The 27694-nt window shown below is 42.7% G+C and overlaps 3 protein-coding genes across 5 annotated transcripts; 2 read left to right on the top strand and 1 right to left on the bottom strand.

Annotated features, from left to right (window-relative positions):
* On the top strand, nt 1–15717 carry LOC108275754 (uncharacterized). 3 transcript variants are annotated; one of them, XM_017486699.3, is made up of 22 exons: nt 1–645; nt 1902–2008; nt 3147–3431; nt 3600–3950; nt 4246–4494; nt 4812–5069; nt 5162–5698; nt 6938–7192; nt 7277–7525; nt 7619–7855; nt 8531–8776; nt 8871–9119; nt 9532–9780; nt 9955–10203; nt 10650–10898; nt 11252–11500; nt 12199–12447; nt 12892–13140; nt 13247–13495; nt 13579–13827; nt 14029–14271; nt 14711–15717. In XM_017486699.3, exons 1-22 carry the CDS (start codon nt 342–344, stop codon nt 14954–14956), a joined length of 5808 nt encoding a protein of 1935 aa, XP_017342188.1. In that variant the 5' UTR covers nt 1–341; the 3' UTR covers nt 14957–15717. The 3 variants fall into 3 exon arrangements, with proteins under 3 accessions (XP_017342188.1, XP_017342190.1, XP_017342189.1); XM_017486700.3 differs by having other exon boundaries at nt 628–645; nt 1902–3008; XM_017486701.3 differs by lacking the exons at nt 4812–5069; nt 5162–5698 and having other exon boundaries at nt 3–645.
* si:zfos-905g2.1 (uncharacterized) lies at nt 15702–20783 on the top strand. The gene is made up of 7 exons (XM_047160599.1): nt 15702–15738; nt 16486–16644; nt 16926–17021; nt 18397–18480; nt 18833–19177; nt 19300–19379; nt 20560–20783. Exons 2-7 carry the CDS (start codon nt 16642–16644, stop codon nt 20570–20572), a joined length of 621 nt encoding a protein of 206 aa, XP_047016555.1. The 5' UTR covers nt 15702–15738; nt 16486–16641; the 3' UTR covers nt 20573–20783.
* Nucleotides 20784–20785: 2 nt separating this feature from the next.
* zgc:113423 (BEN domain-containing protein) lies at nt 20786–27326 on the bottom strand. Its single transcript, XM_017486704.3, has 10 exons — nt 27160–27326; nt 26521–26621; nt 26014–26091; nt 25436–25543; nt 24956–25310; nt 24445–24633; nt 23379–23500; nt 21962–22166; nt 21597–21800; nt 20786–21029 (listed from the first exon to the last, which is right to left on the bottom strand). The coding sequence occupies exons 1-10, from the start codon at nt 27170–27172 to the stop codon at nt 20872–20874; spliced, it is 1533 nt and encodes a 510-aa protein (XP_017342193.1). The 5' UTR covers nt 27173–27326; the 3' UTR covers nt 20786–20871.
* Nucleotides 27327–27694: the final 368 nt, after the last annotated feature.

A 27694-nucleotide genomic window follows, 5' to 3' on the forward strand; every position in this document is an offset into this window, starting at 1 on the left:
AGTGATGTGTTTTGGTTAGTATACCGTATCAGAAGCCCATTTTTTAGTGATGAATAATGTAGTGAGCACTACTGAACGAGGCGCCATTACGATAATAGCGGAAATAACCGCCATTTATAGATTAGCAGGTGACTTCCGGTGAAAGAGGAAACGCCCACTGAGGCGAGACATCGCGGTGGAGATATGGAACTAGCAAGGAGCCATTACTAGCCGCGGAAATAAGCGTTTATTCGCGTCTTTTTGTTTCAACACAGCGAACAGTTTCACGCGGAAATGTTGTTTATCGGCGTTATCTGAATTCCCCAGACATTTTAAAACCGATAAAAGAGAATAAAAAGAGGATGAAAGGCGGAGCGGAGAAAGCGATGTTTTCCCAAAGTTTTCCCCACACGGAGCAGGAGGAAGAGGAGGACGCGCTGAAGGAGGAGGAGGAAGAGAAAAGCGTCTCGGCGGATCCGTTTGTCGTCGTGAAGCTGGAAGACGAGAGAGACGGACCGGAGGCGGAAAGGAGCGAGCGGTCATCAGGCTGCGGGTCAGCGCTGGAGATCAGCCTATTCGCCCCGCTCGAGTCCTCGGAGGACGGGGAGGAAGAGAGACCGCGGCCGCTCACACACACACACCCGGCCTGCTGGCCCTGTGCTCCGGGTACATCACCTCCAGCTAACACACCACCTTTCTCATAATGCACTGTGTGTGTGCACGCACACGCGCGCAGAATGTTTTCTAAAAAAAATCTTCTGCATGGATCAGTTGCTATTGTCTACCTAATTTGCATATGCAAAATAATCATTCAACATCATTTGCATACGTCATAGTACCGTGGGATCATTTGCATATGAATGCTGTCTTTCTTGAAATCTTCGCCACTGAAGATCCAAACCCAAAGTCATTAACCCTCTGTGTGTAGTGCTGTTGTAGTAAACTAATCAGCAACATGCTGGAGTGATGGAGCAGAGTCTCTGTTACCGCACCGAAGTTGATTAGTTTACTGCAACGGAAGTGCTTTATTCCTCTTACTCCGCAGCCATTGTTATTCGTTAAAGAACGACATGTCATACTTTTTATTCCTTTCTGTTTACGTTTAATCTTATGGGACATCCACGATAGAAGTCAGCAGTTTGTGGCTGCGCTGCTGCCACATGCCATCCAATCAGAGCCCAGAAGTTGGCGGCGCCGTGGTGTAAGGTCAGGTTGATGAACGGCGTGCTCCGGTTATGGGTCGCACTGCAGGAGATGTAGATATCCATGAGGCACGCACTGAACCAAAAGTATCCTGTCAGACAGGAAATCTGATCTGCTGCAGAGGTGTGGCCATTTTACACGCACAGAGAGAGATCGACACGTTTTTTTGATTCTGAGAAAAATTGCAATGTTACAGGAGTTAAAACAACTGTATAAACATATATATGTGTGTGTGTGTGTGTGTGTGTGTAAGATATTTTCATGCTTTGAATATAGGTCCATGTTTCTTAATATCAACCCCAAATAATTCGCTGTAATTTTTAAACCTTTTTTGTCACTGCAGTTCAAAACCCATCCACCACGTGGTGATAGTATGTAGCTACAGCTGTGACAACATGAATGAAGTTCTTTCTTGCTGACATCCAGTCTCAGCACACATTTCGTGACTTTTTTAGTATTATTATTATTTTGAACAAGTGACTTTTATATTAAAAAAAAAAAAAAAAGATATCGACTTAAAAAAAACTTTACAGATTTGATCGCAGTATTGATATCGTATCGTCAGGTCACTCAGCACCAACTTTATCTAAAGTCAAATTCCTTTAAAAAAAATTGTTTTTACGTTTGAATTAGTGGTGTTATTTAAGATTCACAGTAATCTAATTTTTAGCCAAAATATTTCACATTTGTGTTTATTTCTGTTTGTTTGTTCCTCCCAGGTCGGGATGAAGACATCGTTTCTCCTCAGAGACGCCCAAGAAGACGCAGGAAGCGGCCGAAACGCGCTCGCCCGAGACGGTGCGGTCCTCCTGCAGCTGTGTCCGGGGTAACGATCGGGTTTCACGCTGACACCTAACACACACCGACGCGTACACACTCGCTGCTTTTACTAAAAAACATCACCATCACACTGAGAGCCATCACTTTCATTTAACATCATTCTCTACATGATAGTTCACATGATACTTATTTTTACTTGATTTAAACTTAAACATATTTACATTTTTAAATGTTTTAGTCTGGATCTATTTGTATATATTCATAGACATATATTTGTAAACATAATCATGTTGTTAATTGTGTAGTAATGTACAAACATATATATGAGCTTAATGCTTAGAGATTGTTGCGTGTTTCTATTTTAAGTATTTAATGAAAAAATAATAATACACATGCTTTGTGTTTAGTCATCGTCTCATTTATTTATTATTTAAATTATATTCGAGTTATGCATTTTCTTTTATTTTAGGTTATAAGAGCGTTAGATTGACCATTATTTATTTATTTGTTTATTAATTTGTTTTTATTTATTTGTTTATTTTCTTGTTTAGAATAATAGTGCTAAATTTATTTGTTTCTGTTATTAACTCTTAGGGGTGTGTGTGTGTGTTTAAGGATGTCATGATGCACTTCGTTTATTAAAGATTACAAGAACGACTGAAATATGCAAACGGCAACGAAAATCTAATGATGTTAAAATTTATTTTTCAATCTACGCAAAAGCTCTACTCTCATTTCTAATAACAGTGTTCAGCTCATCCCAAAATAATTTAACTCTATAAAATAAGTCTAATAATAATAATAATAATTCGAGTCTCTGGGTCAGGCGAGTAGCTGCTTGTTAGTGGTGTGTTAGCCTCAGAGCTCCAGAGCGAAACTGCACGTTCTGGATGTTTCACCGTGAGCTGAAATTTAAAAATAAATTAAAAAAAGGTGTGTGTTTATAAGAGCGAGCGGCGGCTGGTGGGAGCGTTAACGAGATTAAAAAGACGGAAACACACGGATTTGAGGTGCTGGACTCGAGGAACTCCGGCTGTGTGTGAAAGGTAATGCTAGATTTGAATTGTTTGGACACTTTTGGTCTCTGAGGTTGCTGATCACGCTGGTGGAAAAGGTGGCGGTGTTTCTTCACCTTTTGGTCCTGGTTTAATATTCCCCAAATAAAATCAGGTCTCGTGTTCTAGGTTAAAATGATGGAGGAAACCGACGATACGGACGAGCCTCCTGACCACGCCCCTCCTGAGAAACGTGCCAGATCCACGCTCTGGGACTTCCCCTCTCACAAAACGCCTCGTTCCGGAGTCTGGGAATACTTTGAGTATTTTATAAACCCGGAAGGCGAGCTGGAAGATTACGGCTTCCCGACATGTAAACTGTGCCAGCTGAAAGTGGCGTGTAAGAGAGGAAACACCTCCAACATGCTGCGGCACCTGCAGGAACATCACGCCTTCGCTTACCGAGAAGCCAAGGTATGGCTGTGTCTCATTTAACGTCTCGCACCGCACGCCCTGTTCACTATATACACGCCAATATCGCTCCACGGTGGGCGTGTGCCAAACCACAGATATATTCCGCATAAACCCTATGATCCATCCCCTGTGGCCGCTTCACTCAGTGTTGTGTGTTTTGTGTATCAGAGAGCAGACGCCCTGTGGCTAGACTTGGACTCCTCTGATTCGGACATGAAGGTGGAGTCGGATGAGCAGGAGCTGGCGGACGACTGGTGCGGTGTAGGGAAGAAGAGCGAAGAGGAAAACGAGGGCGATGACGACGGTGATGCAGATTACAGCGACCACAGAGTCCCGGCTGCTCCGAGACGGAAGAGGCAGGTCCGATCAGCCGTGTGGCAGTACTTTCACTACGACAAGGACAGAAGGCCGAGCTGTAAGATCTGTGGCTGGAAACTCACTGCAGGGTCTTCAGGCAGCACGAGCAACATGAGACATCATCTTCAGAGCCAGCATCAGATCGTATGTCCTCTCACTAAGGTAGGGGTGTACGTCTGTTCAGATCAGCATGTTCAAATCTACAGCTCTTTTACACCATAATTCAGTGTTTGTTAAATCACTAAAAACTATTAGCTTTGAGTGAGAGGCCACACCTCCTTCTCTGGCACTGATGGAGCCCACGCCTCCTTTACCGATACTGATAGTCCTATTATCTTTTAATAAGACTTTTAATAGAGGCCACGCCTTATTTCACTGGGGCTGACAGGCACACAGGCCATGCCTCCTTGTGTTTTATTACATATCTCTCTCTTTCTCTCTCACTCTGTGTCTATAGTCTGCCGGTCTTGTTATAACTTTACCTGAAGGAGACGAGCCGGTTAAACTGTACCCGCCCTCGACGCCTCGCAAATCCGCCGTGTGGAAGCTCTTCGGCTTCGTCATGAATAACGAAGGTGTGCTGGAAGAGAATGGCTTCCCCATCTGCAGGCTGTGCCACCAAGTTGTCGCATCCAAGGATGGAAACACGTCCAACATGTACAGCCACCTGCAGCACCACCACCAAGCCGTGTACGCAGAGTTGAAGGTAAAACGCCGCCCTCAGTTTCATCCACCGTTATCAGGGAATAACCAAATTTATCCCACAGCACTGTTGAGTTCTGGATTCTGATTGGTCACAAGGTGTCGCTTAATTAATGCACTCCTAATACGTAGCTCTTGGGTGCTGTTAGGAAACCAAATCATCTTTTGGGTAGAAACAGTGACTCTGCTTCATCACACCACCCGATCGTTGATTATCTTATTCCTATAACTTATTTTATTCAGACTAACTGCTGACGGGTTAAACTGAATCTTCTTGCCCGAATCCGTTCTGAATCAGTTGTGAATCGGTTCCTGTTGCAGCACGCCATGGCCCCTACAGGAGCCGAGCAGAGACCGGACCCCTCAGATGCCACGGAGCTCCATCCTCCTGTAAAGCGCAGAAACTCACCTGTCTGGAGATATTTCGGATTTATTAAAAACCCAGAGGGTGATTTAAAGGAGGACGGGTTCCCACTGTGCAAAATGTGCCATCGGAGAGTGGCGGCTAAAGACGGAACCACGTCGAACATGCTGAACCACCTGCGGCGCCACCACCAGGCTGAGTATGAAGAAGTGAAGGTAAAACCGCTGCGTTGCATTGCGTTGGAGGCGCCATCGTGATCTGACAGCAAATCGTCATGTTTTTTTTTTTTTTTTTTATTATTTTGCAGCTGGCGAATGAAACCTTGCCTGTGATTCGTACAGAGGAAGGAAATGACCTGCCTGAGCTGTTTCCCCCCAGCATCCTGCCCCTGTCCCCCGTCTGGGATTACTTCGGGTACCCGAAAAACGCAGACGGCGTGATTGAGGAGAACGAGCGGCCCAAGTGTAAAGCCTGCCGGCAGTCCATCGTCTCCAAGCAGGGCATTTTATCCAACATGCTACGCCACCTAAAGTTCTATCACAATTCCTTATACGAGGAGCTGAAGTCGAGAACTGGATGGCGCAGGTACAGGCCGTATAAAGAGAGAAGCCGTGCCCCGCCCATTCAGGCCAACCCGGACGAGCTGTACCCGCCCAAAATGGCTCTGAAATCGGGTGTCTGGAAACATTTTGGATATCTGAGGAACTCCAAGGGCATGGTTGTGCCGGACGGGTTCCCGATCTGTAAACTGTGCCTGAGAAAGGTCAGCACGCCCAGAGGATGTACCACCAACATGATGGTCCACCTCCAGAGATACCACTCCACCGAGTTCGCAGAAATGAGGGTAAAAGATGCTTAAAATGCTGCGAAATTATGAGCGAGGTTTTTCGGTGAAACCCGGCCGACAGTCTACGTCAGCTATGTTAATAAAAAAAACTAAATAAACCAAACAAAAAGTAATTTGATTGACATGTCAGATGACTAATCGCAGAGCTTTTCAACAAACACGCAAGATTTACTGTTTACTTGCCACCAAAATACCGTGCTCCTGGGGGGGAAAAAAAGCTCATTGTGTCACAAAAAAGCGAGGCGAGCCAATCAGAATGTGGCTTTCAAGATCCTGAAGCTTGTGGCCAGAAAAGTGTCGGTTAACCCACTGAAATTATAGCGTTATATATTTATATATACACCACCGATCAAAAGTTTAGACACACTCGTTCTTTTTCCATTTATGTTTTTTTTCCACATTTTAGAATAATAATAGTCATCAAAACTCTGGAGTAACACAAATGGAACTATGGGAATTATGTTGTGATGAAAAAAAAAGTCCAAAATAATTTAATATTTTAGCATCTTCAAAGTTGATGCCCTTTTTGCCTAGAATTTCCAGAAATGTATTCTTGGTGTTTTCTCACCTGATTTCTTGAGGAATTTCCTTGAGATGCTTTTTAAACGATATTAAAGGAGTTCACACCTATACTGGACACTTATCGGCTGCTTTTCAGAATATTTCTCTCCCGAGTCGTCTGGCTAAAAAAAAAAAATTATTTTTTTATAGTGATAGTCTTTATTGGTCACATATTCATATGCACAGTGAAATTATTTTCTTCACATACCCCAGCATGTCGGGAAGCTGGGGTCAGAGCGCATGGTCAGCCATGATACGGCGCCCTTGGAGCAGACAGGGTCAAGCTCAAGGGCCCAACAGTGGCAGCTTGGCAGTGCTGGGGCTTGAACCCCCAACCTTCCAATCAGTAACCTAGAGCCTTACAAATATACACTTATTGTGTGTATATTTTTGGCTGAATGTGTACATTTCGATTTGTCGGACGGATAAATGGCGTGTTTGAGCAAAGCTGTGTTAACACGCTGCTGAAAGCAGTGGCTAGCAGTGGCACTGGATCCCGGTCTAGACCCTGTCAGTTAATTTGGTTAAACCTGTTTACTTGATCATTTTCCCAGAAATCCTGTTGAGATAGAAGCAGTTTAGTAAACCGTCTCCTTACCACTTGGGTATTTGGCATATTGTTTGGTGTTGGGGGATGTTGGGTCGTCATCATTATTTTTCTTCCTCCTTTTATAGCTGAGCGGTGACGATAACGATGACCAAACCCCACGACAGACTGGAGATCCTTACCCCCTTTTCCCACCACAAGATGTCCTTGAGCCCGTGTGGGAGCATTTCGGATACCCGAAGGACGCCGACGGAATTGTCCAGGTGGATGGGCAGCCGACGTGTAAAATCTGCCAAGTTAAAGTCTCCTGTCCGGGGGAGAGCACCAAATTTCTGTACCGGCACCTGTGGAAGAAACACAACGCTGTGTACTTCGACATCAAGGTCGATATGCGTTTCGCACGTTTCCAACCGTCTTCTGTTGTAAACGTATATTAAAAATGTTAATCTGCTGTCGTCGCATCGTAGGTGGCCACCAGGTCCTTGAGAGGAGAGGATGGACTGGTGGCCCCGGTCCTTTTCCCACCGACTCACAGGGTCAAATCCGCCGTCTGGGAATATTTCGGCTACTTGAAGGACGCGGAGGGGACGGTGGTCTGCGACGGCTTTCCTATATGCAAAATCTGCTACTTAAACGTAGCGGCTAAAGGAGGAAACACCACCAACATGTTCAAACACCTCAAAGATCATCATAAGTCCATCTACGATGAAATCAGGGTAAGAATCCTTCCTCTCGTAACACTGTGTTAAAGAATCCTTTAATTACTTGACTTCATTTAAACTCCAGTCTCCGGTTATCTCCTGCCCCAGCCTGGCGTTCCTGAGGAAATCGTTCCGGACCACGCATCTTCAATTCTCCATGCTCCAGATGGACAAAACTCCAAATTATGGGAATATTTCGGATACCTGAAAAATCCGGACGGCATCCTGGTAGAAGACGGAGCTCCAGCCTGTAAGATTTGTGGCGTGAAGGTGATGTCGGAAGGCCAGTCCAACATGATGAAACACCTCCAGGAGAATCATGAAGGAGTGTACGCTGAAGTACAGGTACGCTCGTGCAGAATGTGTCATCCTTGTGCCACCCTTGTGCCATCCTTACTTTCTTTCATCCTGACTTCCGTGCTTCTTTCTTGACTTCCTTCCTTTCTTTCCTGGCGTCCTTCCTTGTTTCCCTCCTTGTTTTCTTTCTTGCTTTCTTCCTTCTTTACTTCCATCATTTTTTCCTGTCTTCCTTCCTTGCTTCCTTCCTTCCCGATTTCATTTCTTTCTTGATGTTCTTCCTTCTTTCGTGACTTCCTTTCTTTCATTCCTGACCTGACATTTCGGACTTTCAGACTATGAATAAAAACTGGGCTACCAGTTCTTCCACCTCTGGAACTGCTGGAATAGCACAGCTACCGTAAATATTATTGTAATATATTTATATTATACGTGTTATAATGAGGTGTGTGCCAAAAAAAAAAAATTACACCACTTGCTAAACTGCAAATATTACACATTCTAAGTTAAATATATATACAGTTATGTGCTTTTTCTCTTCTCTGCCAGTTCAGTCACAGCGTCGCCTTTACAGAAAGAGATTTGGTGTCACTCTGTGGAATAAATTTGGATATATATAAACAATGAACGCACATTTTTAATTCCACAAATTGGCAGTACTGCAGATATAATCCAGTCCTCAGGTCAGTTGGAGTGTTTAGAAAACTGCCCGTCTTCTCTTAGGAAGCTCTCGAGAACCCGAGCACAGAAGGCGCACCTGAGCTTCCAGAGCTTCATCCACCCACCCAAAACGCGTATCCCGTTTGGGAATATTTTGGCTTCCTGAAGGACACAGAAGGATCGGTGGTGTTCGACGGCTTCCCCATCTGCAAAATATGTCGCCAAAGAGTGGAGTCCAAAGACGGAGACACCAGAAACATGTTCCACCACCTGAAGGCCAACCATCGGAACGTGTACCAGCATATCAAGGTAACGTTCATCTCCTGTAGCATCCAGTGTAGTCCGTGAAGGTGGTGATGGAGAAACGGCTAATCTTTCAAATATTGTCTAAATGTTTTTATAGCCAGCGGTGGAGAAAAGGGTTTATAAGTCCTTTGAGCTCTGTCCACCGAACGGTCGGCAGATCGACATCAGATTATGGGATCACTTCGGATATCCTAAAAACGCAGAGGGCGAGATTGAAGAAGACGGAGCGCCGGTGTGTAAAATCTGCCTTCAGAAGCTCTCGACGTCGTCCAGAGGAGCAAACCTCACCACCAGCATGCTGAGGCACCTCCGGAGGAACCATCAATCCGTATACGAGGAGGTTCAGGTGACGAGCGTTAGACCTGCTTCTACAAGTCATCGTTCTGTGAATAAAACAGGGATTAGCACGTCTGATTTGTGGCATTTGGGCTTAATTGTAATTTAATATGCTGATTAATGTTAATTTATGCTAGCCAACGCATTCCCCGAATGCAGAATATATTTTGGCATGTGTGTTAATAACTCATGGTTTTATTAAATCTCATCCCCTTTATGAAGTGCTTTATGAAATTGGGAACGAACGCCGACGCACTTTCTCAGAAACGTCGACAGAAATTTAGCTGATGTTGTTCTAATGATCCAAAATTCAGTTACAGCAGCTTATAAAAAGCGTTAAATGTGCGTTTCCAGTGCTTGCGCAGTCCGTGCTGCGAACCGACGCTAAACGTGTTCGGTCCCGCCTGTCTCGCTGTCTATAGGAGGCAATCGGAGCCTGGAGACCCGAGTGGGGTAACGAAACCCTCGAGCTTTACCCCCCGACGCAAAACGTCACGTCCTCCGTGTGGGAGCATTTCGGATACCTGAAAGACGCAGAAGGGTCGGTGGTATGCGACGGCTTCCCCATCTGCAAAATATGCCACCAGAAGGTGCCTTCTAAAGGAGGAAACACCACCAACATGTTCAAACACCTCAAAGACGGTCATCGGAGCGTCTACAACGAAATCCGGGTACGAGTGTGGTTTATTAACACGCCAGTATTTACCGTAGATTAGCCACGCCCACTTTAGATTGAAAACTGGGCAAATTCTATCAAAGTGTAATTAGAACTTGGATCCCCACTTAAGTCCTCTCTTTCTTTCTCTCTCTCTCTCTCTCTCTCTCTCTCTCTCTCTCTCTCTCAGTCCGCAGTAACTAACGAGGTGTTTGAGGATGTTCTATCAGCCGCCGACCTCCACCCGCCCAACAGCCCGTGTGACCCGACGCTCTGGGAGCATTTCGGATACCGCAAAAATGCAGACGGAGTCGTGGAAGAGGACGGAGCGCCGTTCTGTAAACTCTGCCTTCGGAAGCTAGTGTCGAGAGGAGAGACCACGAGAAACATGAAGCAGCATCTTAAGGAAAACCATAACACTGTGTACACCGAACCCGAGGTACACATCGGGGGGGGGGGGTTTGGAGTTGTTTTTTGTTTAAGCAAAACTCTTCTCGACTTATAGTTGGTCCTTGGTTGCATTTCTATTGCTGTCTTAAAGACAACACGGAATCAAAATTTAGACACGTCTCTTCTTCTGCAGCGTGACGTATTTCAGTATACCCAAGTGAAGCGTCGTTTCGGTGGGCCGGACTTAAGCGTTATCCATTTACAAGCGTTACAAGAAATGTTTTTAAAAATGTACTTTCTTTATTTGCTATCTGTTAGTTTCACCAAAACAAATTAAAAGCTTTGCATTCGCGCCCTCAGCCGTTGTTGTTGTTGTTGTTGTTGTTGTTGTTGTTGTTGTTGTTATTACTGCTTTATTATTAAGTGATCATGTTTTGAAGTGTGAGGTTTCTCAGGGACATTTTGGATCTTTAACCAGGTCTTTCCCTCTAACAGGAAGTCCTGAGCTCGTTCGTCTTGGAGCTGGACACAGGCACGTCGGACCTTCATCCTCCGACGCGGAAGGTGAAGTCGGCCGTGTGGAAGTATTTCGGTTACCCGAGAGACGCGGCGGGGTTGGTTCTGAGTGACGGCTTCCCTATCTGCAAACTCTGTCAAAAGAAAGTGTCTGCTAAAGGAGGGAACACCACCAACATGTTCACGCATCTCCGAGATTATCATCGGACTACATACAATGAGATCAAGGTATGAAATTTCGTGTTTGTCCCATTAACGTAACAGAGTTCGTCTTTTCCAAGACTTTCTTGCAGTGAAACGTTTATAACCTCCTCGTTCCCTTGTATAAGGGATAATTAACTACCGTAATGTCTGGAGTATCAGGGCAACCGTAAATACACAATAACAAATGGGCAACTTGTACTTAGGCTCATTTTAATAGGCTTTCATTATGAACATTTATCTTTGCTGGTCAGCGGGATTCTCCTAGCGTTTAACAAGTACTTCCTCTGGACCTTGTTTTTGGTTGAGATTAGTTAGACGGAACCGAATGTATTTTTATGGAAAAACGTACTAATCAGTCTGATCTTAACTCGTTTCAGGCAACGTTTGATCCTGTGAGGACTGAGAACGAGCTGGAACCCGTGGAGCTTCATCTCCCGACGACGGATGCCCTGTCCCCAGTCTGGAAATATTTTGGATACCCGAAAAAAGCAGATGGGTCTCTGGTGTGTGACGGCTACCCTCTGTGCAAACTGTGTCAGCTGAAAGTGACGGCTAAAGGAGGCAGCACGACAAACATGCTCATGCACCTGAGGGCCTACCACCTGGATGTGTACAAGGACGTCAAGGTAAAGTTCAGCTCACACACACGTCATGTAACAATAACTTTATAGGGACTAAAGTCGTACACCTGCATATCAAGGACCAAAAATACAGCGCTAATTTACACACACGTGCGCGCGCACACACACACACACACACACACACACACACAAAATGTCATGTAACAATAGTTTTATAAAGACCGAAGTCATACACCTGCATATTAAGGACAAAAAGCACAGTGCTAATTTACACACACTTTCATGTAACAGTGAAATTATGGGGACAAAATCATACACAAATACTACAGAGCTAGTTTAACAAACACACAATCGGGCACATAAATGTACACACACACATACATGTAATTGTCATGATAAGGATCAAGGTCATATGTCCATGGAGACAAGAATTGTAGAGCTAGTTTACACACACCCACACACACACAATCAGGCACAAAAAGGAAACACGCACACAAACCTTGTAATTGTCCTTATAGGGACCATGGTGCCACCAGTATAGTGGGGGGAAAATAAGCTAAATTTACACACTCACATATTTGTATAATTGTGATTATGGGAACAGAAGTCACACGTGCTTTGTGGGGGCTCAGACATGATTAAAATGAGTATCATCTGATCTCATCAGTTTTATATGCATGTTAGTGCGTTCATGTACATGTTTTCTTCAGGTTATAAACACTCGTGTGTTTATTCATTTTCAGCCAGCCATCACTAAAAAGTCCATCTACAGACCTTTCGATCTCTATCCACCGAGCGGTCAAGACGACATCAAGTTATGGGATCACTTCGGATATCAGAAAAGCGCCGATGGAGAGCTTAAGGACGACGGAGCCCCGATCTGTAAAATCTGCCTTCGGAAAATGATCAAACCCCCGACGGGCGGGACACCGACCACCAACATGCTGAGGCACCTTCGGAAGAAACACCAGTCGGTGTATAACGAAGTGCAGGTGAAATGCATTTATCAGTAAGGTACAACTACGTGAAATAAATACGCCGTAAATAATTTCAGCCAAAATGCGAAAGCAAAGAAATTTTTTCTTTCATTTAAAAAAAATTATTTAAAAAAGTCAAATCTGTTTAACATGTTTGTAAGTACGAGATGATATCATAGTGTCATGCCTTAGTGATGCATTTTACAGTTACTAAAAAAATTAATGGTACCAGCTTGTATTGGCTCGCTTTTGTATATCAGAGATCGTTAGCTAAGTACAATTACAGCTTTATAAAAATATAGTATTTCATTTAATTATAGCAACTGCTAGCTACAGTTACACCAAGGGCTTATTGTTTAATAAAGGTTTTAACGCAGTACAGAACCTATATAGCTAACTAGCAACTTAACATCGGGTCAGTTTCTTAGTGTAACGTCTCAATGTCTGACTGTACATCAGGAAGCGATCACCACGCTTAGAACAGCATGGGGTATCGAACCACCGGAGCTCCATCCACCAACACAGAATGTCACGTCTGCGGTCTGGCAGTATTTCGGCTACCTCAAAGACGCCGACGGCTCGGTTGTGTGTGATGACTTCCCCATCTGCAAACTGTGTCAGCAGAAGGTGGCTTCCAAACGACGATGCACTACAAACATGTTTAAACATCTGAAGGATTACCACCGAACTGTGTACGACGAGGTCCGGGTATGTACGCGCAACTTAGGTGCTGTTAAAGCGGTCTCTCTTTGATTAGTCTGGAAATTTAAATGAATAAATAAATCAATAATACGTCGATGATCTCGCGCCGTAGAGTGCAGTTACGAGCGAGACGTTCGAAGATCTTTTCCAGCCGGCTGACCTACATCCTCCGAGCGGCCAGTACAACCCCAAACTGTGGGAGTATTTCGGATATCGCAAAGCGGCAGACGGGGACCTCGTGGAAGACGGAGCACCGATCTGTAAACTCTGCTTACGGAAGCTGATCTCTAAAGGAGAAACGACGGCGAATATGATGCAGCACCTTAAAGAGAACCACAACGGCATCTACACCGACGTGCAAGTAAAGAATTTGAACGCTTTTAAACGCTTTCGTTTATAAACTAGAACGCACATGATGTTTTTGATTTTATTGTTCTGTCGTAGAGGGAAGTGAATCCGTTCACCATTGGCGGAGCCACCGAGCTCCCAGAGCTTTATCCACCTGAACACAGAGTCAGGTCTGGCGTGTGGAAATATTTTGGCTACCTGAGGGACACGGAGGGTCCGGCTGACTGCGCAGGCTTCCCTATCTGCAAAATCTGCCTTTCCAAAGTGTCCAATAAGGGAAAGGTCACGGCCAATATGACCGCGCATCTCAAAGATCATCACAGAAGCATCTACGATGACCTTAAGGTTTTAAACTTGTCATATTGTTATCTTTATAATAACTATGGATGCAGCAATGAGCTTTATTTATTTTTTTAAGTCTTTTTATTAAAGAACAATGAAGCATCATAATATCGTCAATTATTATATCGAGATTATTATAATTCCAATTTAGCATAATTTTTATTTAAAAAATTTGGGGCGGGGCCGGGGTTTTTATTTATTTAGATACCAGACAGAAGGCCGAAAGCGGTGTCGGCTGAAAATCTCCCGGAACTCCACCCACCATCCAAACAGCCTCTGTCTCCAATCTGGAAACATTTCGGACTTCCCAAAAACGCTGATGGAGTCATAGAAGAGGACGGATGCCCGATCTGCAGAATCTGCGGCAAAAAGGTTTCGAGCCAAGACGGAAGGAAAATGATAAGACATCTGCATTTCTGCCATTTCTCTGTGTATGAAGAGTTAAAGGTAACGTCAGGGTTTCAGTCTTGAGTCTTCAGAGTTTAGCATTATATAACTCACTCGGCAATTTCGTTAAAACTGTAAACAAGTCGGGTATTTTTCAAAATGATGTTTATGATAATGTTTTATTGGCTTCAGAAATCTACATCCAGCAGTGCGCTTTGTTTCGGCTTATTATGGTCATACTGGAGCTTCCAAAAGGTTTCCCCCCGAAAAAAAAGTTAAATATTTCATTGCCAGTATTCGAATGTTGCTGCAGCCGAAAATTACGCGTCTTAATTCAACTGTCGTCCTCATCGCCAGAAATACACCAGCAGTTATTTCATCTTCTCGTACTGAGAGTAATTAATCTAATCTAGAGCGCAAGCTAGGCTGGATACTAGCTAGCTAGCACTGCTAAGAGTGTTGCTGCATTTTTCAAAACTGTATGTTTTTGTCTTTCTAGAGTGCGATTAGAGCTTCAAAGTTAGGAGTAGACGCGGGAGGCCAACCCACCGACCTTCACCCTCCGTCCAAGAGCGTCCGCTCCTCCGTCTGGGAGTATTTCGGGTACCTGAAGAATCCGGACGGTTCCATTAACGTGGACGGACGTCCGATCTGCAAGATGTGCTTCCATAAAGTGTCCAGTCACGGAGGAAACACGACCAACATGTTCAAGCACCTGGAGGACAAACACGGGCTTAGTCAATAGCGGACGAGCTGAATGAAACGGAGTTTTAAAAAAAGAATAAAAAATCTGGATGCATGTAAACGTTGTGGACGAGAGGAATATGTTTTCAGTTAGTGATTAGTACTGGAGGATTACACGGCTTGATAAAGGAGGATTTGAGAGAAAGACTCGATCTCGTGCACATGCTGATGTCATTGTGCCTGGTTTTAAATCAGTTACCTCATATTCACTCTAGAAAATAAAAAACCTAGTCTAGTTCAAATCATGTGTTCTGTATGGCTCAAGAGGTAGTGTTAATACTGTGAATTAAAAATAATAAAAAAGTCTGTAGTACTGTAGTTCAGTCTCGTTTCAGTAAATCAACGCATATGCAGATTGGTCCGTTCCCTTTTCCTATCAGTACTTTTAATCCAAAACTTCCCACCAATAATTTCACTGACTAATAATTATTACAATTAAAACGCTTGGCAACTTTGGACCCCGGTGGAATTCTGACGTGGAGATCTGGGACAGCGGCTTAAACCTGGACTTTGAGACAGTGGACAGTAAAGCCGGAGATGTACAGTGTTAGTTAGTTTCCCTTCACGCCAAAAGTCTGACGTTAAAAGTTGAAGTTCCTCCAACAATGCGTGGCTGGAGAGTAGGAAATCTATCACGAAATCATGATGGAGGACTTGGTTGGTAGGAGATGCTGAAGATGTAACAACTTCCTGTTTTTAAAAATAAAGAAAAGTCCAACCAAGATCTGGAGGTGTGCATAAATAAATGCATTGCAAGACGAATTTCAGTGTCACGTTGCTGTTGTGAGTTATTTCTCATGTTTGGTCCTTTCCTTGTCTTTGTCCATTTTTCTTAAATAAGTTACAACTAATGACGTGGAAATGTGAGAGAAACGAAGACGCTTTCTGCACGTTCTTGGTTGGTACCGTGCCACACTGGTCTATAGCAGGGGTTTTCAAACTTCGTGTTGACTCTTTTGAAACCGCTCTTTGCTTTCTTCTGGTTTGTTTTTTTTAATTATTATTATATTTTATCAAATATAATAATATATTATATCAAATATTTTTAATTATTTGATTATATTATTTATCAATATGTTTCCATTTTCAACATCAGAGCTGAATTCATGAATTTATTAATCTTCAACCATCTTTGTTTTTTGGTGAACTGAATCACATACTTGTGAGATCACCCTCTAGTGGACGAACAGCGAATTACTAATTCCTTCTGGCAGTTTTCAAGTATCTCCTTTAACACCCATGCAGTCTTTCAGATGATTGTGAGCGCCTTAATTGAGTCGACGTTGTGTTTGTTTACACTCGGGAGATGTTCTTTCTCTTATATACGACTCGAGAGTTTGGTTCTGTCTCGATTATTAGACGAGTTTTACTTGGGATACTGTGCGCATGTAGGTGTAGCACAGAACTATTTCCAGATAAATCAGTATTAATACTGTACATTTGAAGCGGTATGTCGTGACATCCTTGAATAACACGTGATTGGATGAAATGGTGAAATGGAATGATTATGCTTTTTATCTGAACTCGCAGGACAAGAGTAAAACCAACTCTACTGGAGAGCGGCCATCTTGGCCAGTTGAGTGTGAGGTAGAGAGGAGCTTAGCGTCTGCACCGTACGCTGTACCTCACGGTAAGAGGAGTTCTCCGGCTGCGACCGAGCCACCTGTATTTCATCCTCCTCCAGGCATGGTTAGTAAACTCCTCGGTCAGGAATGATAGAATGGAGTAATCGGTAATACACATTCTGAGCTTGACTCGTACTTCAGATCCAAAACGTGGTCGCTTCGTCCGTGTTCAGATGCCTGTACTGTTTACCAAGTCCCAAGTCTTAAATAGTCTGAGTTAAAGCTGACCTTTTAGCATTTTCCTCTCCTCACATTTAGACTGTAATGTGTACTACTTTTAATTTCACCATTCCATTCCACAAGAAGTTACTCCACGTGATTGTTTTGTTTTTTTTTTTATCACAGGAGAGCGCAAGAGTTGCTGAAACACAGCAGAACGTACTACTCGAGGTCCTCGGCTACTGCAGGGTAAACTTCCTGCTCAGCCTTTACATCACAGGTGTAAGCATTACTGCCCAATTTATGGCACCGAACCGATACGTGATATCTGTCTTGGGCAGGTACCAACAAAAAATGGTGGTGGATTGGATATTGGAGAAAACGTATCGGATATATCGGATCCATATGTGTGTGTATATGTGTATATATATATGTGTATATATATATATATATGTATATGTGTATATGTGTGTGTGTGTGTATATATGTGTGTATATATATATATATATATATATATATATATATATATATATATATATATATATATATATATATATATATATATAATGTGTGTGTATATATATATATAATGTGTGTGTATATATATATATATATATATGTGTGTGTGTGTGTATATATATATATATATGTATGTATGTATGTATATATGTATATGTAAATAAAATAATATTTATATATATATAATATATATATATTAGTGTGTGTGTGTACGTGTGTACATATATTCAGAATGCAGCAGCACACCTCATCTTCAACCAGTCCAAGAGAACCCATGTCATACCCCTGTTCATCTCCCTGCACTGGCATCCTGTAGCCGCCCGCATCAAATTCAAGGCCTTGATGCTCACCTTCAAGACCTTGTCTGGAACAGCACCCTCCTACCTCAACTCTCTCCTGAAGGCTTACGTTCCCTCACGCAATCTGCGATCAATCAAGGACCGACGCTTAGTAGTGCCTACTCGGCGTGGCTCAAGGTCCCTTTCAAGAATATTCAAACTAACTGTTCCTCAGTGGTGGAATGAACTTCCAACCTCAATCCAGACCTCAGAATCTCTTGCCATCTTCAAAAAACAGCTAAAGCCCCACCTCTTCCGTGAACACTTAACCAACCCATAAAAAAATAAAATAAAATTTACTCTGGCACTTACACCTCTAGTCTGCGCACTTTGCTTCTTCTGGAACTCAATTAACGGATCTTGTATGGTAGCACTACCTGTATTGTTCTCTGCTTATTATATAGCTTTGTTTGTATTTCCTCATTTGTAAGTCTGCTAAATGAATAAATGTAAAAATATAACATTTCCAGATCCGAAAGAAAAGTTGTCAGCCATTAGTTTAAGGATCATATATATAAAAGAAATTGTACTTTTTGTTTTGTTAGGATTGATTATATTTATACGTTATTATATGACAGTGTACAATGTGTCATTGAAGTGCTTCAGGTAAAAGAAAGGATCATCTTTAACCATTCCTAATAATCCAAATGCACTTGGAGGAATCGAGGAGTTAGGTTTTCTCCATCTGACCCCCAATGAGAAATGTTTGGATGCCCCTGACCACGTGCGGAAAAAAACTGTAACTTAAGCCTCAGACATTATTTCAATAATAAAATCCTTTACCCCCCCTTACTTTCCAGTTCTTGCATGCAGCAGTGCAGAGGCTCGAGCAGAAGATCGACAACCTGCAGTCCAAACACAGGAATCCAGAGATCTCAGAAGAGGTAGTGCAGCTTTCACCTTCACTTTCTCGAATTACTTCAGGTTAAAAAGAATAAAAGATCATGTGGCCATCGGCGGGGCTTGTGATATGAGGAAACATGAGAGCTCGATCAAACCAGACGTCTCCACTAATTCCCAGAACGGCAGAGGAATCGAACGTAGCTTTGCTGCTGTAAATTCGAGCAGATTTCAGGGTTCTTGTCCAGGATGCGTGTTATTAAACACCACAGGTGGGGGTCAGGGTCAGTTCTGTCAGTCAGCCATGCAATCATTGTGCATGTGGTTTATTCAGAACGGAAAGACACGACATCGTTCAGGGTTCGTTGATTTATTTTTAAAAAAATTTTTTGACAGACGACTGTGGCAGTAGGAGACTGTCAGCTCTCCTGGTCCCTGGTTCAGCGTCTTGGGCCTTCACCTCAAACAGAACACCTGGGAAACCCTGTAGGGGGGTGGGACTCAGCGAACGTCCTTCCGCACAACGTCGGTGGAAAGAGGAACCAGCGTAGGAGACAGCGAGCTCAGAGAGTGTCCGAGCCAAAACAGGAAGCGGCTAGAGATGCTAAAGAGGAGGATCCGCGAGATAACAACATGCAGAAGAACGACAGAGCGAAGCGTCAGAGAAAACATAGGAAACGTCCCGCTGCAGCTAGATCTGAACCCGAGGAGGCGCCAAGCATAGAGGAGAAGAAGAGAACGGTAATGCACAGAGTTCTGGATAGTGATTGGTCAGAAGGTGTTGATTAGTTTCCTATAATAGAAGCTCTGACAGTAGCGCAGGTTTATATTAACCCGCTCGTTCTTGTATATCGTTTCTATAGCAACAGCTCATTCGTAGGGACGTGTACGACGTATGTTTTAAGTCTTCAGGATTGAGGAGTTTACGCTTTGCGGTTTCTAGGTAATGTGACACACTCTCTTTTTCCCTGTCTTGAAGTTAAGACACAAATAAAAGAGAGTATGCTTTGTTGTAACGTTTAAAGGGGAGCTGAAGTGGATACCTTCAGCTGAGGGGGAGGAGACAGGCCGCTTTTCCCACCAGGAGAGATGATCCGCCTTTATAAAGGGGTTACGTAAATCGTTACAACCAAATAGCACTGTATACCCTACGTAGTGCACTACAGTAAGTGTCTGCCACTAAGGGACGGATCTAAAGCAAAATTAATTAATTTTACACCACAGCGCTGTTGAATTCTCGATTCAGATTGGCTGATGGACTTTCTGAGGTGTGCAATTAATTTTCAGCTAAAGTAGTTCCAGTCAGGTCTTGACCGCATTACGGTTTCGCCGAGTGAACTGAAATAACAACAAAATTAGCCTATTATCCACCGCAGCACACACACTGCTAACAACAAACAACATGACAGAAAATTTCCATTTTCCAGAAATAAGTAGGGAATAACTGATGACCGGCCGGTGAATTATCAGAAAAATAACGCGCACCCAGGGTGGTAATGGGGACACGAGGCGAAGCGGAAGCTTGAGCCATTGATATGCAGTTATTGGAGGGAGAGTATCAATATTCATTTATTTATTCATTGTATTTTCTGCTGTAATAAGAAATGAAAAATCCTGTGAATAAGTAGGCCTATCTAAATGTATTTGTTTGTTTGTTCTATTTTTATATCATCAGCATGAAAAGAAAAAAAAAATCTGTGAACTCTCTCTCTCCTGTAACTGCATATCAGTGGCTCTAGCCTCCATTACTATATCTACTATCTCTATCTCATGGCTGACCCTATGCTCTGACCCAGCTTCCTAACATGCTGGGGTATGTGAAGAAAAGAATTTCACTGAGCATATGTATATGTGACCAATAAATTCTTATTAAAACTAATTATCCGTTGAATTATTAGAAAATAACGCAGACCTGATGAGAAACTGTCTCCGCTTCGCACCGCATTCCCACCTCAGCTGTGTGTTATCTTCTAATAATAATAAAAAAGGAATCATTTTAGCCTTCAGTATGTTGAAATAGTATAATTACTATTACGAACAGTGAGATGTAACCATAGCAACAACTGTGAGCGTAGCTTCTTTTTTTTTTATTTAATGACTATTTGTATTCTCTCATCTTTCAGTTATAAAGAATAACGCAGTACACGTGACAGTCTGACGTGTCTCAGGACACACCGTGGGAAGGGAGCTCTTCTTTACTGCGTGTGATGGATGCTCTCGTTTCACACTTTGCCAGGATTAAGCTGATCTGTTTTTATTGTCTGAATATAACATTTAAATAAAGATTCATTGTGGGGTTTTTTTTCATAATTAATTTCTTTTTGCAAATAAACTGAATTGACGTCAACATTGCTTGTGTTTGTTTGTTTATTTATGCATTAAAAAAAAATAAAAAAAATTCCCAAAATGATCTGGCGGTTGTTTATTGTTCGGAGTCATGATGTCACCAGCATCACTTCTCGTGCCTGTTTGGGACCTTTCTTCAGAGCGTGTCTGGTTTTCCGGATGGCGCCATTGATGGCGTAGACGCAAGCCTTCCAGTTGGGTCCGTCCTCATCCAGCTTCATATAGGGGAAACGCTCACACAGATACTCTACACAGAGAGGAATATGACTTCATCTCTTACACATATATACATATACATACATATACATACATATACATACATATATACATACACACACACACACACACACACACACACACACACACACACACACACAGACTATATGTGTGTATATATGATTGAGGGTTTTATTGTGGAAACTATATTCTACTTGACTATATTCTTTCATCCATCCAAAGACGTTTGTCTAATTGTCTAACCTCCATTATATATTACAGTAACTTTTCACTGAAATGTGCTACAGTAATATTACTTCTGTTCAATTCTCTATTTGAGTTATGTTAGAGTGACCCAAGGTACCTGAATTACGTTAGCATATTCTGAGTTTGATCTGGAATGATCAGAGTTTGGAATACCAGTTAGCCTTAGCCAAGATATTTGCATTGGAATTCTAACCTATTTGAGTTAACATCATCGGAGTTATTTGAGTTGGATGTATCCAAGTTGTTCATGTTTTTATTATTATTTCCATGTTAGAGTAGTCAGTGATGTGGTTGGAGAGTGTGTGTTTGTGTGTGTGTGTGTGTGTGTCACCCCTCAATGCTGAGATCTTGTTGTGGTCCAGTGGCTGGATGCCGTACTTGGCATTCCCATACACGTTGCTCTGCACCAGCACTTCCTCCGGGAAGATGAACCTGATGAGATACCGAGCGACGAGCGGAGGATTCGGCCTCTGTAACGCCGAGTACATCGCAAACTGAGGCACCTTCACATCCCGATCCGGAACACCCAGATACACTACACTCACAGAGGACAAGAAGCCGAGACTGAAACAGACATCTGAACAGAAAACCTCAAATTAAAATGATCTTTAAAAAAAAAAAAAAAAAAAAAAAGGCCTGAAGGGTGAGTAAAAGTAAAAGTAAAGTGCACTGCTTCTAATTCCCGTTAAGACTTACCCTGAGCACCCGGCTCATAGGAACAATCGTTTTCCGACAGCGGCTCTTCCCCAGACTCTCTTTTGAGTTTGTTTTTAAGTGTAGTCGTCTGCTGTAGGTCCTCACCGTCACCATCCGAGAGCTCCACATCGATCTCAGCAGTGGGCTCAGGATTGAATTCTTGGACTGATGCCGCTTGTTCACTCGCATCTCTCACGGCCTTAAACTGCGAAGTAACGAGGTAACAATGTTATAAAGTCACGATGTGATAATAATCCAACGCAACATGGCTTATAGCAGTGGAGTCAAGCGAGTGTTAGGTAACAGGCCACATCACACTCGGTCTCCGGTCTGTCTAGTGTACCGGACCAAAAAAATCTGTAGCTGTAACTGCTCTGTAACTCGATGAGCTGGGTCAACTGGGTTAGGAGGATATGTGTGCTGGAGATCACACCAACAAACATGTTACTTGTGCTGGCAAAGTAATGGTTTTGACCAAAGGGGAAATAAAGTGGGGAAGATGATATGTATGTTGAGTTCTGAAATCAGCTACTGCGATACTGAACAGTTCCTCTTTCTTTAGTTCATGATGTTAAACCAAGGTGTCTCTTGGTGATGTAGTGGATAGAGTCATGGTTCCTGCAGGTGAGAGTTAGATGCAAGTAATGACTCGAACTACTCCATATAAAATAACTATTATTGTAAGTCAGTAAGTCAGTTTGTTGGTTAGTGTTGTGCCTATAGCTACACATTGTTACTGAAAGAACAGGGATTGATGAGAAGTGATGATCACTGAACTTCAACCAGTAAGACACATCTGAAGGAATGGTGGTGCGGTGGATAGAGTCGTGGTCTCTGGTGTTTCAGGTTGCTGGGTCGAATCTGCTTTTTAGCAGCTTTTTGTGGGTATGAGATCCTGTGGCTTAATCGGATGAGCGTCGCCTCTGGGTGAAGAGGTTGCTGATTCAAACCCCAGCCATGTCTCCAGGATATGAGTGTGGAAGGTTCAGAAAGAGAAGATTCAGGCACAATGTGCAGACGTGGTGCGGAATGGCCGGAAGGCGTGACCCTGGACAGGGGGCATAATATCCGGGCAGCTGCAGGTTTTCATTCCAACTGAGCAGGAGCCACCCACACAGGCCCTTTCCCAGTAAGATTGGACACCCGGGTTTAAAACTGTAGATTTTTGTCGCAGCCCCACCCCACTGGCTCGCTGAAATCACCAAATTGTCACCTGCCCCTTACTTCAGCTACCTACTTGGCCCCACCCCTTTAAATGTTACAATAAACAGCTTACCATGTTATCGAGAAACCACAAAGTGTAAACTTGCTCCGCTGTCCTGAAGATCACATTTAAAGTCACAGCTTTACATTTAACTGCTACAAAGCACTGACACTGGAAACTCCTTCCATGAATGTTCAATAAAACACTGCGTACCTTACGCTTTCTGTCCTTCAGTCGAACGTGTCTGGCTCCTTCATTCATAACAGCCAGACAGGCCTTCCAGTCTTTACCTTTCTCACGCAGGTCATGTTCCGGGTACGTCATCTGCGCCCACTCTGTGGAAGAAAAAAAAAACATTCACTTGATACTGAATAAAACAGCGAGTTCACACATTTGAATCCCAAAAATTTCTGTTCACCAATTAGAGTCGACTCTATCGACTCTGGAACAGTTCAGCGCCATTTTGTTTTAAACTAGACAATGTTTGCAGTATTTAACAGTGAAGACAGACTAAGACACAACGTATGAGACACAATCACGGTTCAGCTCCATTATCTAGCTGTTTGGACAGACAAAGAAACAAAGGATTTATCCGATTTCACTAACAAAAGGATCAAACTGTACTGAATCAATTCACACGAATGATGAGCTCAGATGTTAAAAACAGATTTCCATGGAAACATTTAAAAGAAATTACAGTGCTGCAATAACTTCATAGATTACACGTAAAACAAAGAAGAAGGAAAGTTTTTTCGGTTTTGTTTTTTTAAATGGCTCATACGTGAGTCGGCTCAGTGAGTCGACTCTTTTCCAAAATGACACATGACTAATAGAGACAGTGAGGACCGTTTGGGCAAATAAAGAAAAGACGCCATGGTTAATTTAGTTTAGAAAATGTGTAAAGAATGGAGCGGACATGCTGGATGGCTGGAGTTATCGTTATTTGAGGAGATCCTAACAATAAAACACAAATTTCTACTTAAATTACAACTGTATGAATGACTAACCCCCAAACACACTGTACAGCACTAACGATGCAACAACAACAACAACAACATCACTTTTTCTATTTGCTAGTTTCAAGAAATTAAAATTAAATGCTTCTGAAGTTGTTTAAGAAGCCATGTTTATCTAAAACACCCCTGTTTAATTATTGATCATATAAAATATTGTTTTGTTTTGCAATATTTCCTCCCAATAATGGAGGAGTGTATAATCAGGCTGACAATAAAACCTGCATGCATATGTGTGTGCGCGTGTATGTGTGTTAGTATCTCACCTCGTATGGCGTTGATTTTTTCTGGGTTGAGTTTTTTTAATCCTCTAGACGTGTATCCTCTGATGCTCCCGTGCAGCAGCTCCTGGCGGGAGAAAAGGCTGCGCATGAGATAGCGAGCGGCCGCCGTCGGCCTCGCCATCGCACTGGCCATCATCAGCACACTGCTGGGGATGACAAACTTCCTGCTTCCTGGAGGAAAAATAAAAGAGTGACATTACTTAAAAAATGAAATGAAAAAAAAAAGACTTTTGTTTTGTTACTACACTTAGTGTAGACTGCTAACCAAATTTCTCTGGTTTTCACCATTTTTAAATTTGTGAGGCAAAGCGGCAAAACAAACAAGACAGAACTGTCTGAAACGTCAACATTTTCCTCAGATGTGTTGATAAATTACAAAGAAAAGACACTACATAATATACATAATATTACACTGTTACTACACTTAGCATCGACTGCTAAGGAAAACGCCAGAGGTGTCCGTCATTTTTACAAACATCAACAAGAAACGTACCTACGGTTGCGTTGTGTGTTTGAGGATTGGGATTTTTCCGGCGACGATGTAAAACTTCCTTCACGGTTTGTGGAGATGCCGAGTGTCCAGTGTTGGTGTCGGGATGATCTTCTGGAACCTTCCGCTGCTCTAAGAGCATTTTTCTCACAGCTCCACGTGGTCTGGAGGTCGAACCCGACTGTTGGGGCTGATTCTGAGGAGACGGTGATGGGTCTGTGGGTTTTTCTGAGGTAACAACAAGTCTGAGGGTTCTTGAACCTTCAGGAGATGGAGGAACTGAGGGAGGAACTAGGTGATGGAGGACATGGTAGGTTTCAGCCGATTCGTCGTTTATCTGGTCGTCCAGTGTGTAAATCTTCAGAAAGAACAGAAAGAGTTTACATCTCTGCCTCGAATGCTAAAAAATAACATCGTCCTAGATCTTAAGCTTGACTTGTTGTGAGCATTGTGAGCATGGTTAGCTTCCGTGTCTGGTTTTACCTCTGACTGATCCTCCTCAACGTGTATCTGATCCTCCTGAGTGTGCGTCACTCTCGCCTGCAGCAGCTCAAACTTCTCATCCAGCTTCTGAATGGCCTCGTACATGACCTGTAGGAAACATAACGCAGGATAAAAACCAAGAAACATCCAGTGAACAGCATTACAGCAACATTACGTTAGTTCCTGTTCTCGCTTACACTATAGCAGCTACAAACTCTCAGCAGCCTCTCTCTGTCCTGAAGACGTTACAGCATTACCTCTGACACTGGAGACTCCTTCCATCAATATTACACAAACACATTTCTCCTCACAAAAAACTTCACCTTATCAGTGATTACACTCATTTTTTAATCCGTTTATCAGCGCAGCGTCCTCTGTACACGTCCCTGTGAACAAGCCGTTACTATAGAAACCATAACGCATTAAACGAGCGCATTAATGATCAATAGACCTGCAATGTGCAGCTGTGCTACCGTCAGAGCTGCTCTTATAGAAAACTATTCAACACCTTCCTTCTGACCAATCACCATCCAGAACTCATCAGCGCTGAGGAGTAACGAGAAATATGATTGCGTTACCTGACAGTAGGTGAGGATTTCTCCCAGAGTTCTCAAAGGATCGGTGCCAAAGATCTCTGCACACGTCTCACTTTTACCCTTCAGACAGGACGAGAAACAGTTTCTGACTTTCTAGCAATTAATGCACGAGGAGTAAAGAGTTTCATTTAACGTTCATGTAAGTGACAGAACATGATAAATATTGTGTAATAAATATCAAGCATACATTTTATGCTAGCTGTAGATGATTACACTATTAAACCATGTTCGGTTTTTATGCATTTCTTAGACATAAAATAAAATTAAATAACTACCATTTCTAATTTTATATCTAAAAATTAAATATAATATAAATACGTTATAGATATTAAATAATACACAACATCAATCATTTGCAATGATGTAAAAATGTATAATGTTTCACTGGCCTTCATCTCAACTTCCTATTAGTTGTGCCCTTTTTATGAGATATAGTAACTTTATGAATAAAACTGAAACTAAACGGAATAGAAGTGAAGATGAGTTTACAGTGGAGTCATTAGGGGAGCTGCAGTCTCTGTGTTTGTCGCCCCCTGCTGGACTGGAGTCAAAACTACATGCTCTGATTTCGAGTTTAGTCTCCCAGGCATCTGTAGGACACACACACACACACACACACACGTATATAAAACAAGAGAAAAAAGACACACACTTTACAATCCAGACAGCTCTGATGAAACATTTAGACGCATAAAGAAACTTCAGCATTATTATAAATGAACTTCCTGAAATAAAAAGGTTTGAGATTGGAGGAACATGAAGAGTTTCACTTCGCCTTGGAAATGATAAATGTGTCCCAAATGTCTTCCTCTTCCGCACAAGGGGATGAAATATCGCCTTACACACATGTAGCGTTCACAAGGAGGTCATTTAGGATACAGCCGTCTATCCATAAACCTATCGAATAAAGTCCACTACGTAGGCCGCCTATGTAGGGCACTAGATCCATCAGGAAGCTTTCCCCCCTGATTGTTGCAGTCTAGGCTCCAAAATATCCGGGAATTTGGGAATGTGTGCACGAACACAGCGCAGTGTTTCTCTGCACACACAATAAACACACTAGCAGCTCTCTCTCTCTGTTCTCTTCCTTCCTTCCTTCCTTCGCGCGATATAAAGCCCGTCTCTCACCGTGTGAAGACATGATCCGAGGTGTTTCTCTTTCTCTCGCTGCTCCTGGCCGCTGGTGTTGCACAGAGGTGGATGTTTATTTTACTCCAACTGCTCAGTTCCTCCTTCCACAAGCACACTGAGCGGCGCACTGCGCATGCGCGGACACACGTTCCGGGGCCGCTCGTGGAACGCACAGTGGTCGCATTTTAAAGGTGCGATCAGTTGTGCAGAATTTCTGTCGGAATCACCGCTGTGTAGTGTGTATAATACAGTGCTGATGTGCAGACCGAGTGTAAATTCATGTTTGCTGTTAAATTTACATTCAAACAACGTAACCGACTCCAAATCGTACAGTCCAGATCGCAATATTCGGACAGTGGTGTCCTGGACCCCACTTAAACAGTAAGCGACCATTGAAACTAGAAAAATAAAACTAGATTAAAGTAAATAAGCACTAAAGTAAATTAAAAACAAACAAACAAAAAAAATCAGTCTCATATAGGGGCCAAATTTGACCACAGTATTGAAAAGGTAGATAAATTAGTTTGTTAAT

This window comes from Ictalurus punctatus, chromosome 15, assembly GCF_001660625.3.
Source record: "Ictalurus punctatus breed USDA103 chromosome 15, Coco_2.0, whole genome shotgun sequence".
NCBI lineage: Eukaryota > Metazoa > Chordata > Actinopteri > Siluriformes > Ictaluridae > Ictalurus > Ictalurus punctatus.

Coding starts and splice junctions, on each gene's coding strand:
- LOC108275754 (XM_017486699.3), top strand. CDS start 342: ATGAAAGGCGGAGCGGAGAAAGCGATGTTTTCCCAAAGTTTTCCCCAC. Junction 8,777..8,870: donor ACGTGTACCAGCATATCAAG/GTAACGTTCATC, acceptor ATGTTTTTATAG/CCAGCGGTGGAGAAAAGGGT. Junction 13,496..13,578: donor GCATCTACACCGACGTGCAA/GTAAAGAATTTG, acceptor GTTCTGTCGTAG/AGGGAAGTGAATCCGTTCAC.
- si:zfos-905g2.1 (XM_047160599.1), top strand. Junction 17,022..18,396: donor TCAGCCTTTACATCACAGGT/GTAAGCATTACT, acceptor CTTACTTTCCAG/TTCTTGCATGCAGCAGTGCA. Junction 19,178..19,299: donor TAGAGGAGAAGAAGAGAACG/GTAATGCACAGA, acceptor TCGTTTCTATAG/CAACAGCTCATTCGTAGGGA.
- zgc:113423 (XM_017486704.3), bottom strand. Junction 25,544..26,013: donor AAATCCTCACCTACTGTCAG/GTAACGCAATCA, acceptor TGTTTCCTACAG/GTCATGTACGAGGCCATTCA. Junction 23,501..24,444: donor AAAAATCAACGCCATACGAG/GTGAGATACTAA, acceptor TTTCTTCCACAG/AGTGGGCGCAGATGACGTAC.